A 21823-nucleotide genomic window follows, 5' to 3' on the forward strand; every position below is an offset into this window, starting at 1 on the left:
TTACATTTGCAACAAAAATGAGTTTTATGAGTATTATTATACAGCTGCTTAGAATCGAAAAGGAAGTCTTCACTGTAATTTCACCGATATATACTTATCAAACGCCATGACAAATTTGCTTTGACGTATGATGCAAGAAGAAATTGGATAATTTCTCATTTTCGACTTCCTTAAATCTTTCATAATTTGGCAACCACTTAATTTATCTTTGAATAACAGATTTTTGGCTATTACGATGATTTCTTACGTATATCGAATCGTCCGATGTTGTCGCTTCTCATATCTATATCGCATCGCGTGTATAATCTTATCACAACGAATACGGATATGTCCTCCGTATTCCGATATAACGGAGGCGCTAGATACGTGTAACGATCGCTGCATAGTTTCTGCCCGCAATACACGCATGTGGTTGTGCGGGAAACGTGCGTCCGATGTCCAACTATAATTCCTATGGTTAGGTTTGCCAATTATGGTAGACATGTGTTGGCACACGATTAACACCGAAATAGAACGCTATCGGTTTGACATTATGAAACGCAATCATCTGCATTCTGTCATTCTAATCCAATACTTGGCATATCATACGACGCAGTGCCGTAAAAAATCGCTCGTTACAATTCCTTAGTCAAATTCTTCCTTTCTTACATTCTTACGATATCACCACATTCTTACATTCTCCACTTCAAAATCTAGAAGTGCACTTTGTTTTTCTGAGAATTATATTTGAAAATATTGAAAGTTATTTTACAAATAACAGATAATATTTATGATGCAAATAACATTCGGCAGTTGCAATTATTTTTTATTATATAAAAAGTACTGTTTTTTATGTATAAAAATATTTATTATACATCGCCAATTTATATTTTCATGTAGAATTCTTGGTTTTTAAATTGTACAATTAATAATATCTTAAACTCTCAATGCTTCTTTTAAAAAGTAATAAAAGTTGTGTATATTTTGTAAACTTTAGATAAGATATTTTTAACAAAAATATTTTTACTTTTTTGTTGAAAATATTTATTGTGATTAAGAACGTTGTTTAGTAATATTCGCCTTTTAATATACAAGATACTGATAATTTGCTTATTAACGCAGACATAGTTGCAGCCTTATGTGAACATATTCAGATTGATTCTTGCTTTTTTCCTTAAGCAGAATTATTGACGTGGCACTTGAGATATTTCTCGCGGTGCGCAATTTTGAATATCAATTATATCATTTCTCGCGATGAAAAGACAACGCTTGAAATGCTAAGAGGAAACGTTGGAAGCGTTAGAAGCTGCAAAACGTGACTTCGTTATCTTCAGGCACGAGATTTTATTGTTAAATCACAATAAAACGTCACCTCATTATTACGCAGCTATTGCGCATTGCGAAACTTCTCGTACATAAGGACAGTGCATAAGCGATAATTTCTTATAGAAATTTTGATATCGGGAGGAAACGAAATTTTGGGAGCCAGCGTTCTTTATATTTTTAACATACACTGGTCTTTCCGTTGAACGAATATCAACGATTAATAATCATTAATAGTTAATCGAAGAATCTGTACTTCTTTTTTATTTGTGAGAAAATGATTTATGATTTTTCTACAAGGCAGCATGAATTTTTGCGCTCTTTTTTTCCGGTACAAGAGAAAAAAAATGAGGTCAGATTGCGCGTTCGCGACATATTTTTACCGCGCCATGCCGAAAGTTCGTCCGGGTCGTTCTGAGGTCGCGGCTGCTATTTTATCGCGAACTTAGCCACCCTTCTCTCCTCAGCCCTCTGCTAAACCTTCTCACGAATCGACAGTGTACTCGCAGAGCTGTCGCGTATCTGATGCGTTTATTTATAGCGCGCCATTAGTCCGCAATAATTGAGTTCGGCTTTCGCGCGCTCTCGTGCGCATTGTGTTTGTTTGTTCTTGTTTCTCGTCGATTGGTTTCGGGATCTTTGAGGAGAATCCCGAGAGAACTTTTGTGGATGCGGGATGCGACAGCGAGCTTTTACTTTGTCTGGTTTATCTTTGTTAATAAACTGACAATCGAATAAATTATCGATTTTGTACTGAGAACTTATAACATTTTAACTAACCAACAGAACTTGCAATTACAATTATTTTTTTTTTATAAAATGTGATATTTATTGAATTTTATTGAAAATTCAATAAATTGACAATAAGAACTATTTTAGTATTGCATTATGCTATTTTGTTGTCTAGTTTTATTAATTTTTTTGTTGAAAAATAATTGAATGTTAATGATTTTCTTCATTAAACTAATATCATTAAAATAATATCAACTTACATAAAATTATTATTATATACAAGTTTTTAATGATGTACTTACGATAAAGACGATCCGAGACTGATTACTTCTTTTACTACTATTACAAATTTTGTAATAAATCAATTTTTTTTATTTAAAATAGTGATCTTTTTTTAATAAGGTTTTAATTTGTAATATTAGTTTCTTACTAATTTAGTTTTAAATTAAGATTTAAATTGGAGTGACATTTGCTGGAAATTATTTGAAAGCAAAGCTTTTTGTATATTAACAGAAAATGTAATTCATGAAAGAATTTTTATTTTTGGTCACGTTTAACTTAAAAGTATTATTCAATCAATATCAATATTTTTGTTAAAATAAACTTAAAAATAATTGAAGAATTTACAGTCAACAGAAAGTATTGAATTAATCTGATATATTTTCTATATCATTGTATATCTTAATGTAGAAAGTCGAAGTTTGGCAATTGTGAATTTTATTTAGTTTTTATTTTTCCGTGTGAAAGAATTAGATTGCGATGATTGTCTATTTGCGTATCAGGTTAAATCGGACTGCCACTAATTTCTGCATACTGGACGAGTATTGTATAACATTTACGACACGCGTGTGACATCATACGCATATTGTAAAAGGGAAAATCATGCAGTGAGATCAGTGAAACATTATCAGCGACGACAATTAAGATCGTCGCGCGCACGAACCCCCTGGGGCAACCCCTTCTCGCCCCTTTAACCCACATTTCTTGTTTAACGTATCGTCAGTAGCGCAGGTCGTCTCCGCAGCTAGTACGATTTCATACGTCGCGAGTTCAGCACTGCAGACTTTATTGTACCACGTGTTTGTGCGGCATTCAGGGAAAATTTATATCTAAATCTCTCTTTAAATTGAGAAAAATTTAGTGCGTTTTGCAATTGTAAGACAAGTCTGAATCTATGCGTGATCTTCCTTTGATAGAGAAATTAGTAATTGGAAATATCTCGCGTTCTGTTTTTCTTTTTTGTTAGAGAGCAATTAATAATTTTGTGGAAAATTTTGTTTATCATGTTTTCTCTCATATTGAAACAATTATGTGGCAAAGCACAATTCGATCTTTAAGCATCTTTCTTTCTGTTACAAGATAACAAAATAGTAAAGTATTTAATAACAAACAATAATTATATTAAAAATAAATAAGGAAATTTATAATTACAGGAAAAATCTAAAATTATACGTGATTTTTTTCCTTTGTGAAAACAATTAGTGGGATTCTTATTTGTTTAAAATATCTAAATTTATTTATATTTTTTGGAAGAAAAAAAATTAATAAGTCATAAAATTACACAACAAAGCAATCTAAATTTTTACATGTCTTTTATTATTTAGGAAATGATTTTAATGATAATATATCGCAAAAAGAATCTGACAATATGTTTTTTCTAATATTTTAAATCTGATTTTACATTTCAGTTGGTAAATGGTTTATTCTCTGAAGGATACCTTAGGAACGGACACCAAATATATCATTTTTGTCCTCGGACAAAGCGCGAATGAAATATTTATCATTTCGTATCCCTGACATTCGACATATTGCAGCCTCATTTGTGCGACCTCCGCAATCTGATTAGTTATTCGAAGCGCGTCACTGTGTAAAAAATAAAACGTGATAGCGACCTCATAAAGTTGCAAGGATAAAATTTATTAGGGTTTATTAAAATTGCGATAAAAAAATCGAGTTCACCCGCGGCCGATATCGATCCGTCGGGGTGCAGTCACCGATGCGTCGCCTAAACACAGTCGCACCGGCGATAATTTTCACGCAATATCGATCACAATCCTTCCTGAGTTGTGTGATGCGCATACACAATGGCATTTAAATTTGCATTTGCGGAAATGCACTTTGCGACAAACTATGAAAGAGCAGTTTGCGGTTTTAATTTTAACACAAGAAACACAACTTTTCCGGATATTATAATATCATAACATACCGCATAATTTTCAGGGCAGACTGTATTAAAATGTCTGCATGCATTTACTTATTTCATATATATATGTATTTAGTTAGAGGATTCGCTTTTGTTTATGCTTCAAAAGCAATTTTATTAATAATATTTTTAATTATATCTTTATTGCATAATTTTTTTTAAAGGAATTGTCGAGAAGATTTTATATAAGAAAATTAATTGCTCATTTTTTAATTATTTATATATATTTATTTGAATTATGTTATATAGTTAATATATCGCATCCATGTGTCAAGACATTTAATGATATTAAATAAAGATATAATTAATTTAATATTTTTATTTAAGAAAATGGAGAAACGTTTTAAACTACTATTGTTTCTTGAGTGGCATTAAAAGAAAAGATTTCGTAATATCGCTTTCTTCTCGTTTCTATGATTTCCGCATCTCTTTTAATATTATTATTATTAATTGTGGCGCCTCAGCATTATCAATATACACGCAGATAAATAATTATAAATTTTTTATAAGACTTTTATTACGAAAAAATCGACTCCAAGTTGATAACAGAATTTTTCATCAAAGTAACTCTTGGAACGTACATATATCTACGATAACATTTTTTAACCGTTGACAGATAAGAATGTTTGAAGAAACTCGTAGCACGTACAGATTCGCGCAGGTTTGCGCTGAACTGATATCATCGAATAATAAATCAATGGCTGTGTGAGAGAAAAAGAAATATGTAAACAGAGAGCACAGAAAATTAAGGTGTTTAAGTATCGCGCTCAATTGGAATTGGGAGAGTCAATATTTAACGTCTCCGAGCGAATAAAAATGCCAAATATTTGAGCGCGCGACGCGACAATAAAGTTAATCGATCGTCACGTATCATTGAAGTCATGCTAATGCCGGACGAGAGCGAGGCGCGTCGCGACGAAGCGCCGAGCCTTAGGTTAAGCGAATACATTCGCCCTATCACCCTGTCGCCATTGCTTAAGAGTATCAGTCAGGATTCCTTCGAGGTACAGCTTCGTAATATCGCGTGGAGCGACGCGAACTCCGCTTGTCGATTAGTATTGTCCGGCGATTCGCAGGAATGCACGTGCACGATTCATCGCGTACTGTTGCAGGTGATTTTTCGAAACGTTCTATTTTTTTTTATATAGGATATTTTTTTTACAAAATATACGTACAACGTTTTTTGACAACGGATGCTTTGATTTCTGAAATCGATTTTTTCCGTAAAATGTGGAGAAAGATTATCGATTTATCGTAATCTCCCAATTTGTTGATTCATGTCTTTGTGGCTAATTAAGATTTTATCAATACGATAAAATAATTGCAAATATAAGAGCCAAATTACGATTAACGATACGTAAATAATGTTAATGTGCTCAGAAATTGATCTGAAACTTGGAAAATTATATGTAAATTGCGTAAATATTTTCACGCAGCCACAAAATGTTCTGCTGTTATATTCTGTACATTGTGATATTAACGTACTCCGTTTTATTTCTGTGCAGGAATTTTCGCAGCTGACAAAAGAATTAGCGGCGGCGCGGGAGAGCATCTTGGAAAGGGAAGAGGAGATCTCAGAGTTAAAAGCAGAACGAAATAACACACGTGTGAGTAGACGATTTTTTCCCCAACATTTTAGCTTTTAGAGAACGAATGGATTTTTTTTCACGTCTTTCAACTTTTTTGACTTGGAATTTTCTACAATCTTTATGATTTAATGAGAGTCTTAAGCCCTTTAATTATTCAGTTTTAAAATTCTCTTCAAATAAATGTCTATTTTAAATTTGAAATAATAAGCAAAAGTATTGGATTGATCAGAAAATTTCTTTGGACTTATCGATAAAAATGAAAGGCAAAAGTCAAAGGAACTTTTTGATTAATTTAATAATAATCTAAATTTGAATTACAATTTAATTATCGCGGTTTTACAATTAATGTGTAATTATTTTTCCCAGCTCCTACTAGAGCACCTGGAGTGTTTGGTGTCACGGCACGAACGCTCGCTCAGGATGACGGTCGTGAAGCGCCAAGCCGCTGCGCAATCCGGCGTGTCGTCCGAGGTGGAGGTACTCAAAGCTTTGAAAAGTCTCTTCGAGCATCACAAGGCTTTGGACGAGAAGGTATGCATGCCATTTTATATATTATTGTCGCTGCAATGTCAAATTTTTACAAAGCAACTGGTTTACGAAAGTCTCTTTTATAAGAAAAAGTATGCATTATGAAGAGAAAAACTTAACTATTAATTAATTTTTTTATTTATGGCAAGTAAAGGAGGTTTTTTTGAAATTATGCGGTGAGCAAAATAGAAACACATTACAATTAATATTAATGCTTTACATTTTGAATTAAATATTTCCGGATTAAATATCATAATGTCTGAATATTTGCATCATAATTGTTAATTGAAAACTTCAGAGCCATCCAGATATCTTGGTGTTTGATCAAAAATTCCGCAGCTAAATAAAAATAGAAATCTAAATAACACACATCTCAAACCGGAAGTGTAAAGTATTAATGGAGTCTAATGTATCATCTGACTTATTAATTTCCCTTTTATGCTCACGCGAGCGGCAAAAAGAGCTTGCGTGCACGCTCGCATCAATTTGCCGCGCGTTTAAGCAGATGATAATAAAACGATGTACACGTGCGGCACGATGATGCTGCATCGGATTATCGTTCTGCTTAAGCATGTATCAAATTAACGTGATATCCACGTTTTCTTCCGCTATTTAGTCGACAAAACGGCGTTGTTGCAAAGCAAAAGTTAATCGCCTTACCGCAAGGATGAATTATGCATTGCAAATTATTTTTTTTCATTTCACTTATCTTTCTCGTACGATTAATATCGCTGACGAATTTTTTTCAGGTACGTGAGCGTCTGCGTGTGGCTCTCGAAAGAAATACGAGTCTCGAGGAAGAGCTAGCCCATACCAAAGACGAAGTGAGTTTCCTTTACAAATTAAAATATTGTCAAAGGTTCAAGGTATCTCCTCGGCGAACATCCGATTGAGATTTCGACGCGTCTACCGCGCCATAAAAATATTCTGTTCTTCGGAAACAAACTGCGGAACGTTAAGGCTGAACGCCATAAAGAGTATCTCTTATCGTCGTCTAACATAAGCGCACTTGCAGCTCCAGCAGTATAAAGTGAGCGGGCATCCGTCGAAAGTCATGGAGGATAGACCGAAGGAAAACGGACAGGCGGACGAAGGTCAGCAACAGAATAAGGTATCGACAACGGATTTGTCAATGCGATCTATCTCTCAACCGCATCCGGACATGCGTGCACAAGCGATCACAGATATTCACATACACACATATTATCGCTTCTCATACCTTGCACCGATCATGGGATAAGTGGAAGTGTTTCAAATTTTGTCTGAAAGTCGTGAGATGCATCTGTGGAAACTTTTCTCACTTTGCATGCTCATGTTTAGCATATGTCCTCCTCTCCCCCCTCCCTTCAGGCCTCCCCCCTTTCTCCACCTGACGTTTAACGTTTCACTTTATTTTCTTTGTATTATATCGGAGTCTGTACGACAAATTTCTAGTATGAGCGACAGACGTAAGTTTCAGTGATCAAGTTATTATCGATAGTACATTTATATTTCTCCCGTAATAAAAAAAAAAAAAAAAATAACCGATGTATTACATTTCCTCATCGTGTCATTTTATCATGGAGCTTAGAATTATATCATCTTGTCTCATCTCATTGAAACATTTCTCATGTTTCATATCATAGAGAGCGTTGAGAGTTGCATAAATTTTGCATAAAATAATCATTCATCATGTAAATACGTTTCAAAGATCCCGCCGAAGTGTTTATTATTTATTTACGTATCTCTCGAAGGAAAATGATAAACGACAATGTGGCGAAGCCTTTCGACTTTTCACTTATCGACTCGCTGCATATCCCATAAGAATGTATCAATCGTAGTTCATGCATGCGGTAGTCGTACGGCGTCGCGTAGTTGTGTATACATGTAGATTTTTTGGGAGTTGCGCGGCGATGCAGGACAGGCAATGCGAGCGAGGCATTCTGAATGTAGTGTTGTGATCGGGCAGAATGAGACTGAGCAGGCAGAAAGCCAGCAACAGCAGCAGCAGCACCAGCAGCAACAACTGCAGCAGCAACAGTACCAGCAGCACCAGCAGCAGCAGCAGCAACCAGTACAAAACCCAGGTACAGAGAAGTCCACTGAGGTCGGCAGTAGGCTGAGCAATGGCAGTCTCGATCCGATCGAGCAGGACACCGCAGTACGAGTAATAGACTTGCAAGCCACTCTCGACAAGCAGGTATGAATCAGTATCTACGCGACGAAAAAATGGCTAGAAAAGATTCGACAGTTAACTTCAGGTAGTGAATTTTAACCTTCAGACCTTTCTTATCTCTCTCTCTATGCAAACATATGTGAAGATTACGACTAGTCCTCATGATCTTGTTCCCCGCAACACACACCTCTAATTTTTAAATATATACATATATATATATATATCTGCAAAACGGCGACATTATTTTCAATTTTGCATGAATTACTCACTTTAAGCACAACATCGAGCATAACGTGTGAGCTAAATAAAAGATATGTATTATCTCGATAATAAGCGTATAACGAGCGTATACTTCTATTATTTCAATAGAGAAATCTGGTGTCTTATTGAGAAGACAAGTTTATACGCACATTATTATATACTTATGTCGTTGTAGACTGCATGACAGAGTCTTAGCAAATACTTATAGCAAATAAGAGATGCAATATATAGATTCTGTCGTAAGAACTAACATTGTGGCGGAAATGTAATTATCTTGCATTTGAAACACATGATTATATACACAACTTTTTACACAAAGAGTATTTAAAAAAATCCGAATAACTTTTTAACGACAGATTCTTAAATCACTTTTCTCGACAAAACTGGTGAAAATGGTTGTTACAACTTTTTTAATATCTATTAATAATCTGAAAAATTCACTAAAGAAATTTTAATGATTCGATCGATCGATCTTAATCGGTTGCTATTTAAAAACTATTATGTAACTTCGACGTTTCGATAGTGTTCTTTCGCAATGTATTCAAGAATCTGTGCAAAAAGACACCTAATATGTATATAAGTTACATACATACACACGTAAAAATAGATATACATATTAAATGTATAAGTTAATTTAATGCTGAACTAATCGTTGATATTATAGCATATTTAATATAAACTACCCTTTTGTCGATCTAATATTCTCGGTAGTGCCTACGGCATGTTGTGGAATGAACGATAAACCTTCATGTTAAACGTTTTGTGCTCGCATGATTAGTCACTAGGAATGGATTTTACCCAAGTATATCTCTCTCCTTGAAATAGCTTCGCCGTTTTCTTAATGTTACAAAGAACAAACTTTATAACAATGAAAACACAGACACACACACACGCGCACATGCGAATATGATAATAGCGTATGACGACTTCCCTCAATTAGTCTTAGCGTCATATAGAATAATCGTCGTGAAATTTGATTATGGCGAAGAATTTTGCATTACTTGAAATTACGTAAACACTTTTCGATAAACGATTTTTTACACAAGTAGCTCGACAAACGCTTCTCTATCGCGATCGGTATAATCGATATAAAATGTTGCGAATGTTATTTTAGAGCTCGGAATTAAGCACGTGGCAGCGAAGAGTGGCGGAAATGAGCGGTCGCGTCGCCGAGTTGGAGGAAACGCTGTCGAAAACGCAGAAGGACCTTTTGAAAGCGCAAGAGGCGGGACTGAAACTGCAGAGAGATCTGCGGGAGAACGCGGCGCAAAAAGAGGACCAAGAGGAGCGAATAGCGACTTTAGAGAAACGATACCTCAATGCTCAACGAGAGTCCACTAGTCTTCACGACCTCAATGAGAAGCTGGAGCAAGAGTTGCAGCATAAGAAAGCTCAACTGAAGGTAATTGGTTTTGATTTTCACCCGCGATTCCTTTATTACAGTTGTAGCATTCGTCGCTTATCGAATAATTCTGTTGTAAGGAGTGTTCAAAAAATTCCCGAATTAAAGCACTATTAAATTGTCTTGGAAGTTGTGAGAATTCGCGAATGTTGGGACACTCTGTGCATGATAATAATTCTGCTAATTGTAATAATCTTTTGTCTTATTCACCGAAGCTTCAAGAGGAGAAAATCGCGGCTATACAGGAGAAATTAGAGCTCACGGAACAGAAATTAGCTCAATACGCTAAGTTACCAGAAATGGAAGAGCAATTAAAGCAGAGGATGGAGGCTCTGACGCAGGTGAGGAGGCCCAACCAGGTACGCAGGGGAATCATATCACGTCACACATCTCGTCAGCTCTGTCCCTATTATCTTTTATTTCTCTGCACTTTTAACGTACCCGAGATACGATCTATGTCTAGAGAGCTTATCTTTCTTGATATGCATCGTTGCTGCGAAGTGCTCTTGTTGCATTTCAGTTAATTTCAGATACTTGAGAACGAAATTAGTTTTTGCTGCTCCATGTTCTGTATACTACTGTATGTATGATACGTGACAACACTGTTTACATACATATAAGTCGAATATTTTTGTGCACCGCAGTGTGTCTTTGCAATATATATTATATATTTACGCTGAAACACACAATTTTGCTGAATACAAGCTCAAGTGACAGAACGTGTTAAAGACTTGATTTGCGTTAAGAATTTGGTTACGTAAATTTTTTTTATATATATATATATATTTGTGAGAATTAATTACACTGTCTTATAATTTGCAAACTGATGTACAATGCAGCATGAAATAGTGGAAGCCAACCTGGTCTATACGAAATCTACTACTCCTGCAAGTGACGGATATGTTTGAAATATTATATTAATTTATGAATTTATGAATAGCGTGCCATTTTTTGAATGTTTATTAATATGATATATATATATTCTCTCTTCTCTCTTCCTTTTCTCGCTCATCTGAACACACTCTTATTTTCTTGCTGTTTTCATTATAGAATGTTTCATCTAGATTGCATAGAAAGTGTTAGAATAAATATAAAACGTACAATAAGTTATAAAATATATATAATTGAATTCATTAATTACATTGAATCCTGAATTACATTTTCATGTAATTATCATACATTTTGATATCAGTCATATCAGAAATATTGACATTAATATCTAAATTGATTTCAAAATAATGAGAGATAGCTTTATAAATGCTATAACAATGCTCATGAAATTAGACACATCATTATTTGATGAATGCCAATAATACCATGTGAACGAATTGATTTATAATAAATATTTTTTATTATGTGAAACATTCAAGCAGGCTCAGGAGAGGCACGGTAGCGCGGAGGATAGAATCCAAAGATTGGAAGCGCAATTGGAAGAAAAGAACGCAGAACTGATACGTGTTAACCAGCGGTTTAAGATGAACGAGGAACATAATCACCGTCTTAACGCAACCGTCGATAAACTTTTATGTGGTAATTTTTGTGCGACATTTCTCTTACGTCAGGTTTCCCGAACGTCATTTATGCACACATAAACAGGAATTGTTCAAGCGTATCTTATTATTATCGGAAATAGTGCAGTATGTCTTGTTACCAGATATCTCGTCCCACATACACGCACTTGGCTCTATACCAAGGAAAACTTTCTATGCTTTATTTTATAAACGATCGATGTGTAAAGAGATGAAAACGAGGAGATGAAACGGCATAGTTGAATTTATTGCATTCATGCATCTCTCGTGAAAACAAGATTGACCTATATTTTTGCACAAATTAATCGATCACGAGGTGGAAAGTTTTCTTTGGCCCACTTTGTGTGTATTCATAGCTGTTTGATGCTAAATAATATAATACAGTTTTTATTTTAAGCAGTGTTCTAAAGAGTTGAACTTTCCATTTAGAATCTAATGACAGATTGCAAGCGCATCTGAAGGAAAGGATGGAAGCGTTAGAAGAGAAGAACGCTCTTACTGCGGAACTCGAGAAGACGAGGAAGATGGTGGAAGATCTGCAGAACGAGAAGGCTGAAATTGTTAAGGAATTGGCGAAGGCGCGCCTAGAAATCGATAACGTTAAGAGACAGATGCTTCAGCAGGAGATCGCATTTAATATTCAGCAGACGGACGCGTTGACGAGGAGCTTATCTCCGAACGCGGTCGATCCGGGCTCCTTCTCGAGGAGCGCGAGTCACAGTAGTTTCGATACGCACTCATTGCCGAGAAGAGGAGGTAAACGATCGATGGAGGACGACTCGTCGAAGGTAAGCATCTGTAAAAATTATTTTATCCATATTTAAGATCGTACGTCTAACGTAATTAACGTTTCAGAACTACGTAGCACGGACTTTGGCGGAGCAGGAGTGGGAAAAGTTACAGCAAGCGCACGTACTCGCTAACGTCCAGCAAGCGTTCGACGTTTCGAGCGACGCCGAAGGCGACGGGGATAATGAAAGTATCTTCAGTTGCACGGCCGACGTAATTGCAAGTCCGACCGGGCACACGGATGCCCAGACACTGGCGTTGATGCTGCAGGAACAACTGGACGCCATTAATAAGGAAATTAGATTGATTCAGGTGACTGAGATCACGTGGTACTTTTCGAATATTACGTAAATTTATTGCAAAATGAATTCTGGATATATGTTTATCATATTTATCTTTGATTTGTCTGTAATTTTATATGTATATTTTGAATTCGATTGAATATTACAGGAAGAGAAGCAGAGTACGGAAGCGCGCGCGGAGGAATTGGAGTCTCGGGTCGGTAGTCTCGAGCACATGAATCTGTTAGCGAGAGGTCGTAGCCTCGAGCGAGCATCGCCACCTTTAAGTGGACGATCCACGCCAAAATCGCATCATAGTCCTAATAGGGATTATTTGCACAAGTACCACACCGTTAGTAATCACGTAATTGTTAACCAGGATTATTGCATTTTTAATAGTTTTATTAGAAGAATTATACCGTTTATAATAAATCGCTATACGTATTTTCTTTTTCTTTTCTAGGCACCTGCGTCAATGTCTCCGGCGCATTTACATCAATACGCCGCTTCCTTAGTCAGTCCGGGTCAACTGTCAGAATCTCTTCCCGCTAGCCAGGTTTGTTTCGCCCATTGACTTTGATTATTATTAGATGGATAGATTTGGTCGTGTTTTAAAATAATTTTTACTTCTACTTGGAAATTTGATTAAAACGTGCCTTAAACGTCATAGAATTTTCAGGAGAAAAAATACCTGGTCTCTAAGCATTTTTTATCAAATTTCGAGGTAGAAATAAAATATTTTTTATATATATATTTAAATTTGAGTTTTGCACTCTTAAGCAAGTTAAAATTAAAAGTTTCCAATTTTGAGGAGACATCGTGTACAATGACAAAGCATGAAACATACATTTATGAAAAAAGAAATAGTTCATACACTTTTAAAGTGTATAGCGCATGAAGTAAGGTAATATATTTCTCGTCTGTGGCAGTTACAGTTGTCAGGTGAAGAGTTACATTCGATTAGTGAAAGAGATAGTACCGGCGGCACCATAGGAAGCGGCAGTGACGCGGCTTCTCCACTGACAGCCAGATCTTTGAGATTGGAGCGAGTCGTTCAAGCGTTGGCGCACAGTCAGGAAGAACTCAGAAGGTATGTTCCCCACTTTACTGAGTCACCGACTTCAATCACAATTTTAGCCTTTACATTCTGTTGATCGTATATACTTTTTCGTAATATTTATTACATTTTTATGATGCAAAAATTATTTCTGGCACCCATAAAAGAAAAAATCTCTAGAGAACTGACGGGATTTAAGGTGTTACAATCGGAGATGCACAATAGCACCCATACAGCGGATATCACGCTAGGAGCTTAATGTGGGGAAACCTGAATTGGAACCCAATATAATCTCTATCTGTTATTCTGAATTACATTTGTGTGTGTGGAGACGAGATTGTAGCCGGAGTTTATCTTAAGTTGTTGGTCCTTTTTCATTGTTTGTGCTATCAGACGTACCGGACAGAGCGGATTTCCGAGCAGTGGTTTCCCCACGTACAGGTTAATTACAGATACTAATACTGCATGTAAACCGCGTTATTATACGCCGCTGTGCACGACGCATTTGAATGGCTCTTGTGGACATGAGACAAGTGACTTTGAGACCGGCCCGGGTCACCTTGACGGTAACGCATCGTTAAATCGAGCAATCGAGTATCACTCATTTACGAGTCACGACATTATTGCTTCCGTGAGCGTGCAAAGTTGTCACTTACATCATGCCCGCAGCGCCGGTTCTCGCGCACAGTGGCACGGACGAAGCGCCCGATAGATCCGATAGATACGAAACGCTGGAGGGGATCGATTGCCTCTTCCGTCCGTCGTACATTCAAGCCTGCCCAGTGCACGACAAACATCGCGGTCTTAGACAGACGAAGGAACTTACGGAACCGAGAGAATTCGATCCGATGCGTCGGTCCGTCTCGCGCACAAGGTTGTCTTGTACAAGCAGATTACAAAGATACAGACAAATTGGATATCACGGACGACGCGAGATATATACAATAATGCAAAACAGCCTCGAAGCGGGGCGAGAACTTCGATGAAACATTTTCAAAGATGTAACACATGACGTTTCAGCATTGTTCTAATTTAAATCTCGACATCTTTTTTGTGTATCTTCGTGATCGCTTAGCTTTCTCGAATTCGAGTTTTATAAAGAGTAATCAGCAATATTTCCAAGCTTTTTTGTCTAACATGTAATACTGAGTAGATATTACTCTTATTCTTATTGTTATTTGTACGCGAGTATTGTTGAATCATTTTTTACCAAAATAAGACATTACGTAGAGTGTATTCGTTACATCGTCCAAAGTATGTGGCACATTTGTAGAATTTCCTTGATACATTTTCGTTGGTTAATATTGATTTTAATGATTTGTTAGAGATACGCTTATGTTGATTTTGTTAATTTTATCTTCACAATGCTAATTCCTCTTTTTTTATGCCAGCTAATTACGCTAAGTGAACAGTGTGATATTGCGCACTGTTTCGAGGCTATCACGTATAATCGCGTCACAATTCACTTGAGTCTGTAAGTTTCTTTCCTAAAAAAAAAAAAAAAAGAAGCCATCGATACAACCGTCGAACATCCCCTTGTTTTATCAATCGCACGGTGCTCACAAGCGCGATAGAAATATGACAAATATGAAGATACATGAGGCATCACAAAGAACATATATCTTGAGATCGCTTGTTTTATCGTCACCTCGTGAAACTCGACTCGCATCATTTGTCGAATTACAGATAATAGTGCTGTACAAAAGGCTAGAATGCTAATGACACAGTAATGATAACGTGTGTAGAACGGTAAAAAGACAAGAAAGAGGAGAAACAAAGATAGTGTTCTTGCGTGGGCTAGAATGTAGTAGCATCAGATTAGAAGTAGAACTAGAAACTAGATTAGCGCTCCATGCAGCAGGCATGGGCAGCATAACAACGGCGCACTCAATTCTGGAACTCCCCCTTCCCCATTGTCCTCACGCCACAGCAGCCAGGACAGCCTGCACAAGAACAACTTCTCCAGCGTCGGACTGCCCATCGGACAGCTGTCGGCGTCGCATTTGCACATGCAGGCGACCATGAGCCCCGCCACGGCGGCCGCGGTCGCGGCCGCGCAAAAAAAGAAGGGCATTAAGAGCAGCCTCGGTAGATTCTTCAGTAAAAAGGAGAAGGTGAGAAATTTCTCCCCGTCCATTGTAGCGCTGTGATTGAAATGCGGAAGTCCGCGGAGTTTCACAAAAGCGAGCCTTCCCTTCGCAAGGATGACCAGGCTGCCTAACTTTCTTTTAAGGAACGCGATTGTTCTCGTTATTTCGCGTTTTAATCTAAGGAGTCTTTTTTTTTTTTAATTAGCGTCACGAAAGATTAACGGATTTCGGATTATTCCAACGGAAAGGCTCATCGTGAAATATCACAAAATTTTCGCGTTTTAATCACAGCGTGTATCGACAAGTTTGATTGCAAATGTAATCATCAAGGGTTTTCTGTGAAAAAAATAATTTTTTTTTTTTCTTAATGCATCCAGATCAAAGGAAAAGACACACCGATGCCGGGCGATGTACCAGGTATGGGTGGTGCGTGTACACCAGCGGATCCTGATTATGGAGACAGTGTGGCCGTGGCTGGTACACTTGGCAGTAAAAGTGATTTTGATCGTAGGAAAAAGAAGAGGTATTTGCAGAGGCGCAGAGAAAAGAAGCTTTATTTTCTAAATACCAAATCTATATTTATTAAATATCTTCGATTAAGAGAAATAGAATTAAGTCATTTTATTAAATTCATATGTAAAGTTTTATTTTTTATATTTTACTTTTAACTGCAGCAATATTTTATGGAAGAATTCGTATTTTACACGTTACTTATATCTTTTTTACTGAAAATGTTTTTTTTTTTTTTACATTTGCGTTATATGACCGACGGTTATTACTCGCTATATTGTAGTTAATATTTGATGTTAATTTGTTGCATTACATTGAGCTGGTAAGAATCATTTATCCGTAATCGTTGCTGTCCTCCACGCATGTTTATTTTATACGCGTTTGTGCGCGTACGTTTAATAAATTGCAATATTCAGTCCCAGCATGTTCGGTAGTATGCTGGATTCCTCGCGGCACGAGCTCCTGGCGGAAGCGATGAAGGCCGGAACACCCTTCGCCCTGTGGAACGGACCAACGGTGGTGGCGTGGTTGGAGCTTTGGGTGGGCATGCCGACGTGGTACGTCGCCGCTTGTCGAGCAAACGTCAAAAGTGGTGCTATCATGAGTGCGCTTAGCGATACGGAGATTCAACGAGAAATTGGCATAAGGTACGGCTGTAAAAATTCACGCTTATCGAAGTGATTCAGAATCTTTCCACGATGAATGAAAGTGTATGACTGCATCACAATTGTGCCACGATCGCATCTCTGTACGTCTGACATTTTGCAGTAATCCGTTGCACCGATTAAAACTGAGACTAGCCATTCAAGAGATGGTGTCGCTCACGAGTCCGTCAGCGCCAAAAACTTCTCGCACAACATTAGCATTTGGTGATATGAATCACGAGTGGATAGGTAATGTCTGGTTGCCGAGCCTCGGCTTGCCGCAGTATCGGTCCACTTTCATGGAGTGCCTTGTTGATGCTAGAATGCTCGATCATCTTACGAAGAAGGATCTTCGTGGTCAACTGAGAATGGTTGACAGCTTCCACAGGTACGGAAAGGACGGTGTTAAATGAAAAATCAGTTCTGAAGTCTCTAAGAGACAAGTTTATGCGTTATTTAAATGTCACTATTATTTTGATATCATATTGCGATTTTGTTACAATATCAGTGTATTTTTGCAGAACAAGTTTGCAGTACGGCATTTCTTGCTTAAAGCGATTAAATTACGATAGGCAACAATTAGAAGAGAGAAGACGAATGGCAGAAGGTGCCAATATAGACGTACTTGTATGGAGCAATGATCGTGTTATAAGATGGGTACAGTCGATCGGTTTGAAGGTTCGTTGAAACATTCTCCGATATCTCACCGCGTTGAATTACTCGCGACGGAAATTGACATTCGATTTATTCTTCCAGGAATACGGGAATAATCTTTTAGAGTCAGGTGTGCACGGCGCACTTATAGCCCTAGACGAAAGTTTCGATGCGAATAGTTTTGCGTTAACCTTACAAATTCCCACGCAAAATACACAGGTAAGTGCAGCGAAGCTTGAATTTTAGACGACGTAAAATTCGCGATAAAACTTGAGACAAGAATTTACTTCTAGCGGGAAACATTTGAAGAATCAGAACGCACGTTGCATTTTGCACATCAATAAAATAAAATTCCACCACGAACTCGCGAATTATAGATCGAAAGAGCTTGGTAGTAAAAATTTGTGAGCACTTGAACGAGCGCCGCGTTATCTTTTGCAGGCGAGACAACTGCTAGAAATGGAGTTTTCAAGTCTGCTGGCGGTAGCGACTGAGAGGCGGCTGCATGAGAACAGCAGCATGAAATCCTGATCCAGCTCGTCAAGTCGGCTGTCTCATATTCAACCGCATCACGTCTAGTCCGAAACCCCAGCTATCGCTACTATCTATGCGCAAGTGTGTTGTAAAAGTCGTAAGAGCTTTAAGTATCACGCTAGGAGTATCTTCGTATTGTTATCGACAAATGTGACAATTTGGTAAATACCGAGGTGTGTTTCGACATAAAGCCGATATTAAGATAAGCTTACGCGATACATTCGATACTAGGCAAATCCATTCGATCGATTTTTATGCCGCGCGCGCGGCGCACGAGGTTCGGCGCGCCGCGCGCGCGCGTGATTATTGCCCTTCGCGGGAGGGAAGAAAGGTAGTTTATTCCGAACGGTTTTTTCATATAGATATCGAAATGTAGTAGGCAGTCGTTGGATTATACTATTAAATGGTGATGTACAATAGCACTCTCTTTTGAAAGCTCGGGATATCAGTTTGCAGACGATTACGACAATAATTCTCCCTTGAGTTAGCTTGGTTCGTTCGTAAAGGTGTCGATAATCCGTAGTCTCAGTATTACGAAGTCGCGCAGTAGATTATATTTGTTATACGAGACTATTTGTATCGCTCTCGCGTACAACAACGTGTACTTATACCGTTCAATAAATACTTAAGGCAGCGTAAGTTAAATGTCCCTGTACCGCACAAAGACGTAATGGAAAAACGAGAGTCTATCGTTGCTTTTCGAGAAATCGTTGATATAGAAGGTGTCCTGCGATTGACAATGCAATCGGAAAATTGGAATCTACGTGAAAACATGGGCCAAAGAGATGTAAATTTTTTGTCAAATATGAATATAAGTGTTTTCCGAAATATTCACTTATTAATATTTTACATAATGAGATAAATTAAAAAAACAGCAATTGTTTTTTAACATTATTCAACAATTGTAGCGTTTCCGAGTGAACGGATTTTGATCGATCCAAGATTGATTAATGATGTTATTGCATCGCCAATAAAAGACTTGAATTTATAGTACAATAGTGATCTGCGATGAATCGGAATTCGTTCAGTTCGAAAACGCCATAATTCTAAAAACATTACGGCAAAGACATTCTTTCTCACTTTTTTTTCACGTAGAATTGTTACCATTCTGATTGTATCGATTTGCAAGACGTTACGTATACCGCGGAGACTGCATTCTATGTTTCTGTATCTATAAAATCGTCACTTAAAACGCTGTGCGTGGAAATTACATTGCCATTACTTTTCACAGATAGAATTCCAGGGAATACTCGTTTTCCTCCATTTCGATGAATTTTCAAGGTTTCCGCGTGATATATCGCGAGTGGAGAGAGTTGCTTGGGCGCGATTGGCGCGTGCTCGCTTTTTATTTGCCGAACAAATCGTGAACGGACATTTTATACTACGAGATATTTGCGAATGGTTACGCGATGTATGTTAGTAAATGTGTTATAAGATTTAGACGACTCGATTACATTTCGTGAATAGGGCTACCGACCAATTTTACGCATAATATTCACGACGATCATTGGATTTAATATTTTGTGCGCGGCGACGGGTATCTGTCAGTCGTGGATATCATTACCGCTGTCTTAGATTGTGTCGAGAGAGAAAAAAAAAATGAAGAGGAGGAAATTGTTTCACTTACGAGCGCGCAGATACTTTTGTATTGTCCCCTTTAGATATAAGTATAGCTCATTCTTAATAGGCATGGTCGGTAGCAGGAAAATGCAAAATGTACTATAATCGCGGCGAGGGACCTGTACGACCGTGCAGAGGTGGGGGAGCTAATCATAGAGCGACGATTAATAATTATGCCCCGTAGCGGCTGTAACCGTAGCGGGAAGAGAAGTAGAACACGATGTTGCTGAAGACAATGATCGCGCGCGATGGTAATTATTGCCATTTCATATAAAACATCATTGCGAAGCTAAAGGTGCGGCGAAAGACTGAGACACCGATGGTGATTGTAATAACGAACTGATCAAGATAACGAAGAGAGGGGAGGGAGGGGGGGAAATGAAAAAGAAAAAAAAGAAAAGAAAAGACGATCACAATAATGAAACGATAAGTTATAAATGCTGATGTTGTTAATGTTGTTGATACTTGAGCAATCATTGTTGTTGATGTTTGTTTCCCGATGAACTGTACTACTCTACCTTGCAAGCTGTTTACTCATCGTAGGCTCCGGCGGCGCTGCACGACCTTCCGAACGGGCGTAAACGTACCAAATAGTTTCTACCAAAGACTCCGGTCAAGCGCGCGCGCGCGCGCGCGCATCCACTCGTCGATCACACGCGAGGGAGACGCAGGGTCGGCGCTTCTGACGCTTCGATTGAAATGCACGTAAAAAGAAGTATATGTGTTATCACTCTCGACGCACGTCGCTCTTTCTCACGCGTACCACCAATCAATTCAGACACGCATTCTCGATAACCGGACGAACGTGTTAATCCAAAGCAACGTTACGCTACCTCAATACTGAAGTGCGGTGGTACCTTTCCTTTCCCGCGGTATGATATGTATATCAAATTGATTCGTCGCCATGCACACTCATGACTCACGTGCCATGCAGGATGTTTCATTATTGGTGAAATACTTTAGGGATGGATTCAGCATTTAAAAATAGTAACATAAATTCAGAGAAATGTACATTCCCTTGCAACCGTCTGTGCTCTGAGAATTTTTTTAATACGATCGACTCCAAGAGATCTTTCTGGTGTAAATTTTAAAATAATCGAGAATGATGTTTCACGAAGAAAAATTTAGAATTCAAATTTTATTGATCTATTTCGTTGTCACTGTAGCGACGTTAGTAGAGTGCAAAATATTAAAGTTTTATAAAACACTTTACTTTTACTGTGTACTTTTACTTATTTTTATACATAGAATTAAGAGAACAATCGATTGATAACCTTAATTTCTTGATTGTGTTTTAAAGAAAATGCATGGTGCGAAAAGATTTCTACAAATAACGAAACACCTTGTACACGTAATTAACGCGATAATTTATTTTGGCAGAGCAAGAATAAAGCGCACATATTTATTTCGCTTACTCTCTACACTAAGAAGTAATGTAAATTATTTTAAACTTTTGCACATAGAATGAATTCTTATTTTCCGCGAAGCGACACCGTATACGACGTACATCTACGAAACGTGTGCTTGAGTATTCCTAGCCTTCGAAGGTCTTCTCTAACGATAGAAACCGATAGGGAAAAAAAAAACAAAAAAAAAACATTGTATAGTATATTAATTCCTATACATAAAACAGACGTACGAAAGCGTTTTTAACGGAGCCGTCTCTCCCCTTCGGAAAGGTCTGCAGTAAACTGTAAAGTGACTGAGTATTATTTTTAACGTGTGCTAGTTAATAGCGTCTATGGACATTCCAGAAAGACCTTCCAACAAAGAAAAATAAAAAAAGAAAAGCCACCGCATTCGTAATCGCGTATATGCACGTCATGGATTAGTATGTAGCAGCTTCGACGCCTTCTATGTATCTAAATATAAATGTATACATAAGTATGAAAGAGAGTATATCGCGAGGTCCGGCTCCCGACTGGTCGGCACCCAAATAGAGC

General features: G+C 37.6%; 1 protein-coding gene across 20 annotated transcripts in view; it reads left to right on the top strand.

Annotated features, from left to right (window-relative positions):
* Liprin-alpha (PTPRF interacting protein alpha) overlaps positions 1-21523 on the top strand; it is a 37708-nt gene extending 16185 nt beyond the window's left edge. For 5 of the 20 annotated variants that reach the window (XM_012365371.2, XM_012365369.2, XM_012365373.2 and 2 more), the window contains exons 3-23: positions 5743-5844; positions 6193-6357; positions 7104-7178; positions 7370-7465; positions 8303-8533; positions 9885-10172; positions 10388-10531; positions 11543-11702; positions 12131-12489; positions 12557-12802; positions 12941-13135; positions 13235-13327; positions 13701-13861; positions 14222-14269; positions 15690-15942; positions 16296-16441; positions 16845-17075; positions 17197-17460; positions 17594-17750; positions 17829-17945; positions 18168-21523. In XM_012365371.2, coding sequence (XP_012220794.1) covers positions 5743-5844; positions 6193-6357; positions 7104-7178; positions 7370-7465; positions 8303-8533; positions 9885-10172; positions 10388-10531; positions 11543-11702; positions 12131-12489; positions 12557-12802; positions 12941-13135; positions 13235-13327; positions 13701-13861; positions 14222-14269; positions 15690-15942; positions 16296-16441; positions 16845-17075; positions 17197-17460; positions 17594-17750; positions 17829-17945; positions 18168-18257 — 3621 coding nt within the window. In that variant the 3' untranslated portion in view covers positions 18258-21523. Of the gene's footprint in view, positions 1-5742; positions 5845-6192; positions 6358-7103; positions 7179-7369; positions 7466-8302; positions 8534-9884; positions 10173-10387; positions 10532-11542; positions 11703-12130; positions 12490-12556; positions 12803-12940; positions 13136-13234; positions 13328-13700; positions 13862-14221; positions 14270-15686; positions 15943-16295; positions 16442-16844; positions 17076-17196; positions 17461-17593; positions 17751-17828; positions 17946-18167 lie in introns of all 20 variants that reach the window. The other 15 variants (XM_012365383.2, XM_012365384.2, XM_012365375.2 and 12 more) reach the window with 15 other exon arrangements.
* The last annotated feature ends 300 nt before the right edge of the window (positions 21524-21823 follow it).

The sequence above is a fragment of the Linepithema humile genome, chromosome 6, assembly GCF_040581485.1.
Source record: "Linepithema humile isolate Giens D197 chromosome 6, Lhum_UNIL_v1.0, whole genome shotgun sequence".
NCBI lineage: Eukaryota > Metazoa > Arthropoda > Insecta > Hymenoptera > Formicidae > Linepithema > Linepithema humile.